At 38.7% G+C, this 12,380-nt stretch overlaps 1 protein-coding gene across 3 annotated transcripts in view; it reads left to right on the forward strand.

Annotated features, from left to right (window-relative positions):
* Positions 1 to 770: 770 nt before the first annotated feature.
* Positions 771 to 12,380, forward strand: part of LOC106883684 (uncharacterized) — a 41,903-nt gene continuing 30,293 nt past the window's right edge. For all 3 annotated transcript variants that reach the window (XM_014934787.3, XM_089364174.1, XM_014934789.3), the window contains exon 1: positions 771 to 998. In XM_014934787.3, coding sequence (XP_014790273.2) covers positions 987 to 998 — 12 coding nt within the window. In that variant the 5' untranslated portion in view covers positions 771 to 986. The remainder of the gene's footprint in view (positions 999 to 12,380) is intronic.

Here is a 12,380-nt window from a genome sequence, read left to right on the forward strand (position 1 = left end):
CTATCCCTATTTTATTTTCTCTTTCTCCCTCCCTCTCATTTTCTTTAATTTACTTTCTCGTTATTTCTTTTCTGTTTTATATTTTCCTTCCTACTTCCACATAATACTTGTTCTCCACCTCCACTATTTTTCTCTTTCTCTCCTTTTTATTGTCAAGCAAGTTCAACTCCGAAATCTCTCGTTTCCTAATCTTTTCCTTTTTCTCATCTTCCTCTCTGTTTCTCTTTCTATCTCTTCCTATTTATCTCTTTGTCTTTTCTCTATCCCTCCCTCTTTTTCTCTGCATCTATATTCCTGTCTCTCTATTTGTCTTTTCTCTACCCCTCCCTCTTTTTCTCTGCATCTATATTCCTGTCTCTCTATTTGTCTTTTCTCTATCTCTCCCTCTTTCTTTCTGTCTCTCTATTTGTCTTTTCTCTATCCCTCCCTCTTTTTCTCTGCATCTATCTTTCTGTCTCTCTCTATTTGTCTTTTCTCTATCCCTCCCTCTTTTTCTCTGCATCTATATTCCTGTCTCTCTATTTGTCTTTTCTCTATCCCTCTCTCTTTCTTTCTGTCTCTCTATTTGTCTTTTCTCTATCCCTCCCTCTTTCTTTCTGTCTCTCTATTTGTCTTTTCTCTATCCCTCCCTCTTTTTCTCTGCAGCTATCTTTCTGTCTCTCTCTATTTGTCTTTTCTCTATCCCTCTCCATCTTCCTCTCTCTCTCTCTTTCCATCATTTCTGTCTCTAGCTCTCTACCTATCTAACTCTGTATCTCTCTACTTCAAAGTGAGTGTTTATGGTCTAGCTGACGTCACATCCGCTACCGTTAGACGGCGCCCTCAGTCGTTTGTTTTTGCAGGAAGCACGACACCCAAATTGGTGAGGCAGATGGAGACTGCCAGGATCAAATCGACTCAACGACAACGAAAATTATTTTTACTGTGATATTTAAATATAGTTATTTATACATATACATTATAAATAAGACACCTCTTCAGCAACCATGACTACTCAGGTATGTTTATCTCTTAACTTTACCAAAAAAAAAATTCCTCTCCTTTTGTTTTTCTTCTTTCTCCTTACCTACTTCTGGGCTAATATTACCTATGTATATGTGTGTATATATCATACATACACAAATATATGCGTGTATGATTAATCGCTATACGTAAAGTGTTTGTGTGTAGTATGTACAAAAACAAAAGCTCATCTGTAATTAATATGATCGATACAACACGGAGAAAATCTTGCACTTCTCTCTTTAATATATATTGATCTAGATTTTTTTTATTTACAAGTGAAAATCGAAAAAAAAAAAAAATAATGTAATACGGGACTGCTGTTCGAAAACTCATCTCGTTAATGTCCTAAGAATAAAGGTATGAGCATCACAACGTCTCACACTAAAGAATCCCACACTAAAACCATAAATTTTTCCCGAGCAAATTTTGTTTTTGCTTACTTACATGTTAGATTTAAAGGGATTATGTGATATTCATGCCGTTCTCAAGGGCATCAATGACGTATAGGCAGGAAATATGTAAAGAAAAAAAAAAGAATTTATAAATATTGCTGGCTGGGAGCTTGTCGATGTCGAGGGAGGTTTAAGTCAAAGTTGTTTGAAATTGAATTTGAACTTAGAACGGTCACTCACCTACTACTACTACTTACTCGGCTCGGTGATTTTTTTCGGACCGTCTCCTATATTATACCTATGTCAGCTGTGGCTTTGCAGACTTGTTCAAGACTGTTCTAGTCGTAATCAGTCTTTCACAAATTGTGCATCTAGGACTTACATTGTGAGATGTCTCTCTCTCTTTTTTAAAATCTGATTTGAGGGAGATTTAGCTGCTAAGTCTAGCTGCTCGAATGACCACGTAGAGGCTCCCTCGATTGTTTTGCTTTTATTTATTATATAGACACGAAACATCGGGGTTTTTATTTATTAGAGGGTGAGGGGGGAGAAAAGGGATATACCATGTAAGCTAGTTTTTTTTTACGAGTTCATTACGAAACAAACCTAAAGCGAAATTTTGTAAAATGTCTCTCTAATTGTTACGAGGAGGAAGAGAATGTGTATGTGTGACGTTAATGCCTTTCTTAAGTGCATTAAACGATTAGAGAAGGGTAGTGGAATTTACTACCCTTAAAAACTTAAATACTTATGCTCCCTCTGTTGATCTCTCTGGAATTTAAACTGGGTCGCAAAGTCATCAGGCATTTTTTAAAACATACAAATCAGATTCCAAGAAAAGTAAAGCGTTTAGCATTATCAAAAATAAAAGTTCTCAAATTTGCATCATTTCATATGAAATTGGAAAAACAAGAATCCTGACGTTTCCAGTTTTTCTCTTTCTCCATCCTACGCATCTTGTTTTCGCCTTAAAGTTTGTTAGTTCGTTGTATAGACGTATAATTGGTTTCATTCTATTAAGTTTTTATTTCTAAGATTGTCGATGTTGATTTTCATACCTTTGTTACACACACACAATGCGAAGTTAATGCAGGATATCGAAACTACTTTTATATATATATCGATTGGTGTTGATTAAATCTTAGCAAGTGGTCAATAGTTGGATGAATTGAATGTAGAATATTATTTATTGGTACTTTGTCAGTGTCTTGATAATGTGATGTTGTTAACTAACATATCCATAAAGACAGGAACTGTATAGGTTATAACTTTTCTTTCTTTATTTTTCCAACGGGATTTTGTGACGTTCGTTTTCGACAATTAGTCTTCATATCCTAATTACTTTTCTCTCCTTTCTCAACCTACTTCTCTCTCGGTTTCTCTAAGACCCCCTCCCCACTATCCAGCTTGTCGCTTCGGTCTTTCTGTTCTCTTGTTTGCCCCACGATCTCAGACCTCGATGTCGTTTTTCGAGTGAGGTTTGAAAATGTTCATAGTTATCGTATGAATGTCACCCAAATGATTTCATGTCATTCAGAACTCCTTTTCTTAAAAGTTGCAGCCATTTACCCTGGTCATATATTGCACTACCGCTGGAGACTTTTTCCGTATGGAAATGATTTTGCTTCTAGAACAAATTAAATTCTTTCAAAAAGAAAAGAAAAGTCTTAATGTGAGGTGGCTGTGTAGCCCTCCGTTTAGTCCTCATCGAGCAGCCCTTTATCAAAGTTGTTCCAGCTACGACCATCCCATCATTTTCTCTGGCATTTTGTATGTGGAACTACATTATTCTATGTATGCTCACTCCTTTTCTCAAGATGGTACCCTGTTATTTTACTGGTGATTTTATTGCTATTTGTAGCGGGTCGAACAACCGCGTAGAGGACTTTCTCGTTGGCCCATTTGCATTGTGACTGTAGGAAGGGCATCCAGCTTTTAGAAACCTTTGTTATAACAAATAACCCCTCCCACCCATGTAAACGTGGACCAAAGTGGGGGGGGGGGAATAGCGAAAGAAGAAAACAAAATTTTTTTCTTTATTTCATTAGATTTTGTTTGTTTTTGTTAGCTGTTTTGAAAGATGTTTACTATTGTCAATATTAACCAAGTCACTTAAAAAAATGTTTTTGTTTGTTTACTGAAAAAGTCATGGCTGCCAAGGGCAGATAACTTTCAACGGAAATTTGAAAATCGCTTTATTTTACAAGCTAACCCTTCATCACATCTTGACTAAATGCTTTTAACCCTCTCTTAACACTTTTTTTCGTTACTATTTTCGGCATTTAATTAGAAACATATAAGACACATGAAATGAATACCCAAATAGTTGAAAGATTTTTTTCCAGTAAAGTATACAATGCCGTGGGCAAATATAGTTTTGATAAGTGAAAATGTAACAGCTGACCGAAGTGACAATTTGTACTCTTCACATGGCACCTTTGTGTGTTTATGGACAGATACACTTAGCTATCAATACTCCCTTACACCTACCTATCTATAGATAGTAGGTAAGGTAGCGCCATCTGCTCACTGTTTATAACAGTTCTCGTTCAAATTCTTCTGTAGTCAGTCTGGTTAATCACATAGATGAATACTGCTTATTAGTAAGCCAGGTACTTAGCTTCATCACCCTTGTGTTGTTGTTGTCCCAAGGTGAGCCTGATCGAAAGGCATTGCAACCATAACTTTCCCACCTTATAAAAGCTTGTCTAGGACTGTGCCTCTATGTGAATCATCATCATCATCATCGTTTAACGTCCGCTTTCCATGCTAGCATGGGTTGGACGGTTTGACTGAGGACTGGTGAAACCGGATGGCAACACCAGGCTCCAGTCTGATTTGGCAGAGTTTCTACAGCTGGATGCCCTTCCTAACGCCAACCACTCAGAGAGTGTAGTGGGTGCTTTTACGTGTCACCCGCACGAAAACGGCCACGCTCGAAATGGTGTCTTTTATGTGCCACCCACACAAGCCAGTCCAGGGGCACTGGCAACGATCTCGCTCGAAAATCGTACAGGAGCCAGTCAGGCGGTACTGGCAACGGCCACGCTCAAAATGGTGCATCTCATGTGCCACCCGCACAAGAACCAGTCCAGGGGCACTGGCAACGATCTTACTTGACTTGCCGGGTCTTCTCACGCACAGCACATTTCCAAAGGTCTCGGTCGTGCCCTTTTATTTAAAAAATCATAGTGTGATTTAAGGAAGGTTTAGTTGCCGTTCCTAGTAGGTTAGCTCTATCATGCTTATGTGATAAAACTAGGTATACAAAACAAATATAGAATATTTTTCAAGTATCAATCTGTTGGCATTTATTCAATTTTTATCATATCCTTTGAATCTTTGCTTCACTGCCTTTGTAGTATAATCTAGTGAGATGGTTGTTTTAAGGTAAACCCACTTAAATAGCAGCTGCATACCAACTCGTTTTCAGGTTCAAGCCTTTCTAATGTGTAACTTGATTTTCATTTGTTTATCATTGGTTTACTAAAACATACAAGTTCAATGTAATCAGCTATAATACTTTATGGCAGCTGGTTTTCATCGTTATTGATGGTCATTAGTCTTTGCATCAAGAAACAAGTTGATCTTGGATCAGATGTTGTTAATTGTTGATGAGCTGTGAAAATAAGATTATTAGTAAAGTCAGGGTCAGAGGGATAAAGGCTCTACTGATACCTTAATCACTTTAGCTTGATGGGAGTTAGAACTTTGCCTCAGAAATATAAATCATCACAATCATCATCATTTAACATCCATGTTCCATTCTGGCATGTGTTGGATGATTTGACTGGATCCAAAAGGTTACCATGCTCCAATATCAGCTTTGGTATGCTTTCTGTGGCTGGATGCCCTTCCTAATGCTACCCACTTTACAGAATGTACTGGGTGCTTTTTGGGAGGTTTCATGCAATAGTAGTCCACTGCAATAACAATGAGAAAAGGAATTAGGTGTCTTCCTGAAGAAATCTTACTGTTGTTGGAAACACTTTGGTTTTGACAATTGTGTTTGGCACAAAGCTCAACAAGTTTCCATACATGAATGGTGGTGACTTCAGATACCTCAGATCATATGCTGCTGACATTAAGAAAGATTTCTTGATGTTTGGCAATTGAACGTTTCCAAGTCAACAAGTTGGCATAGAGAGCATTCTCTAAGGAAACTTGGACTCTGAAGAAGGAACATCTTCAAGATCACCTTGATAGTATGTACATACATTATGTTTCTTATGAGAGTGCAGAACATCTCATGGCATGAACACAAAACTAAAGAGAAGTTTTGCAGCCATGTTTCACATATCTCTGCTATTGTGGTTCAACACAAATATAGTTTCTGGTCGCCAGTGTTTTTGTGTTAAACACCAGGCTGTATTGGATGTTGTATTTTGGAAACTTCTGTGCTCTGATAGATGGACAAGGACCACTTAGCTCTTTTGATGTTGGCAGAAATGAACAGTATGAAATTGAGGTCTTACCCAAAGTTAAATTGGGACAGAAATTCTTGTTGCAGTGTGGTGAAACACATTTCAGCTGCAGCCATGTAAAGAAGACCATAAGAGTGACAATAATATTTCTTTGAACTGAGCCTGTAAACCAGTTTCAATTTTCAATTAACTTGTAGCGTATATATGGTTTGTTTTACAACTGCATAGTTTCAGATTTAATCCCTTCAACAAGAGTCTTCTATCGTTGCCTTGGGTCAACCAAATCCTTCATCATCATCGTTTAACGTCCGCTTTCCATGCTAGCATGGGTTGGACGATTTGACTGAGGACTGGTGAAACCGGATGGCAACACCAGGCTCCAAAAGGAAATTTAGTTGAGGGAAGTGCATGGAATTCATATTTTGTTGGTGTAGCATGAACAAAGAATCCAGTGACTTCTTTGTGTTTTCTCTTTTTCAGTTAATGTAGAGTAGTTTGAGAAAGATTTGGCTGCTAATTCTAGTTGATTGAACTGCTACATAGACACAAGCTAGTAAGAGTTCCTCTATATAGTTATTTACTTTAAATGGCAGCAGCCAAAACCTACATTAGACTGGATGGTCATAGATGGAATGTATTTTGACTATATGTCTACTCAATCATAGTCGACCTTTCTGTGGACGAGTATTTTCTATCACCCAGGTCAACCAAAGCTGGATTTGGTTGATGGAAACCTGTCGTGAGTGTGTGTTTCTCTCATGTTTACTTGTTTTGTAAACAATGGCTTCCTGCCAGTGTCATTGGCCTGTAGTCCACTACAAAGGGATATCAGGGCTTCTTAATATGTTGTACAATCTTAGTAAACAAAAGGTGACTTTGCTTCTTTTCTGTTCCCCACATAAAACAGAAAAATAAACATATCCTAGCTATTAGTTGCTCAATAGACTGGGAAACTATTACTCCACTTAGAAATAAGTTAGAAGCTAGCAACAAGAAGGATGTCTGATGGTTGAAAAACACTGCTTCAATGTATCCTTGGCTGACCTATACAAGCATGGAAAAGTAGGAATTTAAAACCATGATGATGATAGAGACCTCCCTTGTTGACTTGTATATGTATGTCTAAATATATATTTCACCATCGTCATAAACATTTAAGGTCCGTCTTCCATGCTGGCATGGGTTGGATATCTTGACATGAACTGGCATGCCTGGGGTCTGCATCAAGTTCCACAGTCTGTTTTGGCTTCGTTTCTATGACTGGATGTCAACCACTTTACAGAGTGTACTGGATGCTTTTTATGTGTTATGTGGGACCTTGGTTTTAGGATCTCAGGTTTATACATATATATATATATAGAGAGAGAGATTCAGATGAATTAAGTACTTAAGTTGAGGCACCAAAAAACTAGTGAGGTATTATCCAGAGGTGATGCAGTATGACTGTTTCAAGCGGCTCCATTTAATTGAACAATGCAATCATTACATCAATTTAAATGCAGGGCTATCCTCAGTTGCATAAATAAATAAATAGAATTAATTTAATCAGTCGGACTATACAAATTATACATTTGTATAATTTTACTAAAATCCTCTAAGAAAGTAAGAAAACAGACAAAGTCCATGCTGTTTTCACTTCAGCTTAGAAGCTACTAAGACATCAGGGAAAAAGAAACTTGTTAGGGTTCTAGCTTGTCACAGATTTTTGGGTCGGTTTTGATTTATAGTCTTGTTTATCAAATCTTTGTTATCAAAATCTAAGAGCAGTCAAAACCAACCCAAAAATCTGTGACAAGCTAGAACCCAAACAAGTTGCTTTTTTTCCTGATGTCTTAGTAACTTCTAAGCTGAAGTGAAAACAGCATGGACTCTTGCTTGTCTTCTTATCCTCTTAGAGGATTTAAGTAAAATTATACAAATGTGTTGTCTGACTAAATTCTCTTTATTTATTTATGTAGCTGAGGACAGCTCTGCTTTTAAATTGATATAATGATTGCATTGTTCAATTAAATGGAGCTGCTTGAAACGGTTGTACTGCATCACCTCTGGATATCCTGTTGATTATTTTGATATATATATATATATATATATATATATATATATATACATTCAATCATCAGTTTAAAAAATGTATATACTCTTTAAGATCTATTTCTCTCATTTGTTCTATCTATGTGTGCATATATGTCTCTATACATACACTATCTACTTCTGCTCATGTACATGTATGTGCATGAAGATGAATAATTTTCTGGCCATATTTCCTGGAAAATAACTGTTTCGATTAATTTTGAAAATATCTAAGAGTTTGAAAAGATATAGCAAAATAATTGACTTGGCATGAAACTTACCAAAAATGTTCTTTTATAAAATTAAGATTTCTTTTTGAATATGAAGTTTAAAACAGGCAGGTCACTCAACCCAAGGTTGTGCCAGACAAGATGTCAAAAGAGTTAAAGGAATTTTATGGAACCTAGGCGTTAGGAAGGGCATCCAGCTGTAGAAACTCTGCCAAATCAGATTGGAGCCTGGTGTAGCCATCTGGTTTCACCAGTCCTCAGTCAAATCATCCAACCCATGCTAGCATGGGAAGCGGACGTTAAACAATGATGATGATGATGATGATCTATTTGATGGACTTCAGTTATATGAATGATAAGTACATTTGAACATGTGGACAAACAAATGTGCACAATGAGCACAGTTATTCTTGCACACGAGAGCAAATATTTGTGTTTTTACATCTCTCTCTTCATATATACAGTATAGAAAACATTTAAATTATTATATATATTAAAAGAAAATGAGATGCAATGGACTCATAATTGACAACTGTGAGTTTTCTACATCTTATAGCAGAAACAGTTGTAAGCTAATGAAGTTCATCTCATTTTTTTTATTACTGCTCTGTACTCAACTAACACTTTGTTCTTATGTTGCATTCTATACCAAGTTATTAGTCTCGCAGTCTGTATATATATATATAGTTTGTTGTTGTTGGCACTCCATTGCTTACGACGTTGAGGGTTCCAGTTGATCCGATCAACGGAACAGCTTGCTCATGAAATTAACGTGCAAGTGGCTGAGCAATCCACAGACACATGTACCCTTAACATAGTTCTCATGGATATTCAGCGTGACACAGTGTGACAAGGCTGACCCTTTGAATTACAGGCTCAACAGAAACAGGAAGAAAGAGTGAGAGAAAGTTGTGGTGGAAGAGTACAGCAGGGTTCGCCACCATCCCCTGCCGGAGCTTCGTGGAGCTTTAGGTGTTTTCGCTCAATAAACACTCACAACGCCTGGTCTGGGAATCGAAACCGCGAGTCCGCTGCCCTAACCACTGGGCCATTGCGCCTCCACACACACACATATATATATATATATATCATCATCATCGTTTAACGTCCGCTTTCCATGCTAGCATGAGTTGGACGATTCGACTGAGGACTGGTGAAACCGGATGGCAACACCAGGCTCCAATCTAATTTGGCAGAGTTTCTACAGCTGGATGCCCTTCCTAACGCCAACCACTCAGAGAGTGTAGTGGGTGCTTTTACGTGTCACCCGCACGAAAACGGCCACGCTCGAAATGGTGTCTTTTATGTGCCACCCGCACAAGCCAGTCCAGGGGCACTGGCAACGATCTCGCTCGAAAATCCTACAGGAGCCAGTCAGGCGGTACTGGCAACGGCCACGCTCAAAATGGTGCATCTCATGTGCCACCCGCACAAGAACCAGTCCAGGGGCACTGGCAACGATCTTACTTGGCTTGCCGGGTCTTCTCACGCACAGCACATTTCCAAAGGTCTCGGTCAGTAGTCATCGCCTCGGTGAGGCCCAATGTACAAAGGTCTTGCCTCACCACCTCAGCCCAGGTCTTCCTGGGCCTACCTCTTCCACGGGTTCCCTCAACTGTTAGGGTGTGTCACTTTTTCACGCAGCTATCCTCATCCATTCTCACCACATGTCCATACCAGCGCAATCGTCTCTCTTGCACACCACAACTGATGCTTCTAATGTTCAGCTTTTCTCTCAAGATACTTACACTCTGACGGGTATTCACATTGACATTACACATCCAACGGAGCATACTGGCTTAAATATATATATATAAATTGTAAATGCAAAAATAAAAACAAAAACACAAAGGATTCTGCGGTACATGTGTTTCAAGCTTTATAGTTGTTACATCAGTGTATAATTGACAATATGTTTTTATTTTTGCATTTACAATTTATTCATTCACCTCAACCACGAGCTGGCATACACTGGTGCTTACAATTGTCAAGTATTACCTCTAACATTTACTTTACCTATATATATATATATAGATAGATAGATATAGACAGACAGACATTGCAGTGTGGTAAAGAAGCTTGCTTTGCACCCATGTAGTTTTAGGTTTGATCTCACTGTGTGGCACTTCCTCTTATAGCCCCAGATCAACCAATGTCTTGCAAGTGAACTTGGTTTGACAGAAATTGTGGAAGCCTGCCATGCACGTACATGCATGTGTATGCCTTTGTGTTCCTCACCACTGCTTGACAACCGTTGCTAGTTTGCTTATGTCCTCGTAACTTAGCAGCTTGGCCAACGACAACAATAGAATAAGTACCAGATTTAAAATGAAGTATTGGGGTTGATTGGTTGAACTAAACTCTTGAAGGTAGTATCCCAACATGGTCACAGTCCAGTAATTGAAATAAGTAAAAGGTCTACACACACACATCCACTCATCAACATCTTCCATTTTCTTAACACAGCTGTCAAATTTCAAACTGCCAATCTACTTTCTCTATTGGTCTGTGTCCATGAATAAGGCCAGCCACTTCACAAAATCCAATATTGCATCTGGCTAGATTGCCAGTAATTTAAAAAGTCTATGCCTTTCACAAAACTCCTCTGACATGATAGAGTTCTCTCTTTACTCTCTTTTACTTGTTTCAGTCATTTGACTGCGACCATGCTGGAGCACCGCCTTTAGTCGAGCAAATCGACCCCAGGACTTATTCTTTGTAAGCCTAGTACTCATTCTATCGGTCTCTTTTGCTGAACCACTAATGTTACAGGGATGTAAACACACCAGCATTGGTTGTCAAGTGATGTTGGGAGGACAAACATATACACACACAGCCACTCCTGCGCCTATATATATATATATATATATATATAGGCGCAGGAGTGGCTGTGTGGTAAGTAGCTTGCTTACCAACCACATGGTTCCGGGTTCAGCCCCACTGCGTGACATCTTGGGCAAGTGCCTTCAACTATGGCCTCGGGCCGACCAAAGCCTTGTTAGTGGATTTGGTAGACGGAAACTGAAAGAAGCCCGTCGTATATATGTATATATGTGTGTGCTTGTGCTTGTCCCCCTAGCATTGCTTGACAACCGATGCTGGTGTGTTTATGTCCCCGTCACTTAGCGGTTTGACAAAATAGACCGATAGAATAAGTACTAGGCTTACAAAGAATAAGTCCCGGGGTCGACTTGCTCGACTAAAGGTGGTGCTCCAGCATGGCCGCAGTCAAATGACTGAAACAAGTAAAAGAGAGTAAAAGAAAAAGAGAGTATATATATATATATATATATATATATATATATATATATATATATATATATATATATATATATATATACACACATATATACGACGGGCTTCTTTCAGTTTCCATCTACCAAATCCACTCACGAGGCTCTGGTCGGCCCGAGGCTATAGTAGAAGACACTTGCCCAAGGTGTCACGCAGTGGGACTGAACCCAGAACCATGTGGTTGGTAAACAAGCTACTTACCACACAGCCACTCCTACGCCTGTAGATTTTTTTTTTCTTTTGTAATTCGAAAGAGTGATCAGTGGTATTTTTCTTTTTTTGTTAACTTGTTTGTCATTAGACTGTAGCCATGCTGGAGCACTGCCTTAAAGAATTTTGAGTCTTGTGGCCGTGATACTTAATTTTTTTAAAGCTTGGTACTTATTCTATTGGCCCCTTTGCCAAACTGCTAAGTTACAGGGGCATAAACACCAACACCAGTTGTCAAACGGTGGTGAGGGAAAAAGACACACACACACACATGTATATAATTGGCCCTTTTCCTCTATGCAGACGGTCAATTTAGCTTAGAGGTCACGTAATCGAACATATCAGGGGCTCCCTTTCTTGCAGCTTCTTTCATGGCTGATTCTTCCTATGATTGAAGCGTAGCTTCTGTTACAATACCTGCATACCAAGAGGGTGGCTCAGCGCTCTGCATTTCTCTTGTTTTCCTTTCACCGCTGACGCTTCTCAACTTGTTTGTTTCTGTAGCTGCTCTCCAGCGAAGCAATTCCTTCCTTCACCACAGTCCCCCATGTTGTTCTGTCCTGAGCCCTCTCTTCCCAGGTGCTGACATCCACCTCACACTTGGACAAACTAGTTTTGCAAGTGTCCTTATACCTCAGTTTTGGTCTTCCTCTTGGTCTCTTGCCCTGGGCCAGTTCTCCATATAGTAGTTGCCCCAGCCACCTCATGTGTATATATATATAAATATATATATATATATATATATATATATATAT

The sequence above is a fragment of the Octopus bimaculoides genome, chromosome 16, assembly GCF_046866305.1.
Source record: "Octopus bimaculoides isolate indiv1 chromosome 16, ASM4686630v1, whole genome shotgun sequence".
Lineage (NCBI taxonomy): Eukaryota > Metazoa > Mollusca > Cephalopoda > Octopoda > Octopodidae > Octopus > Octopus bimaculoides.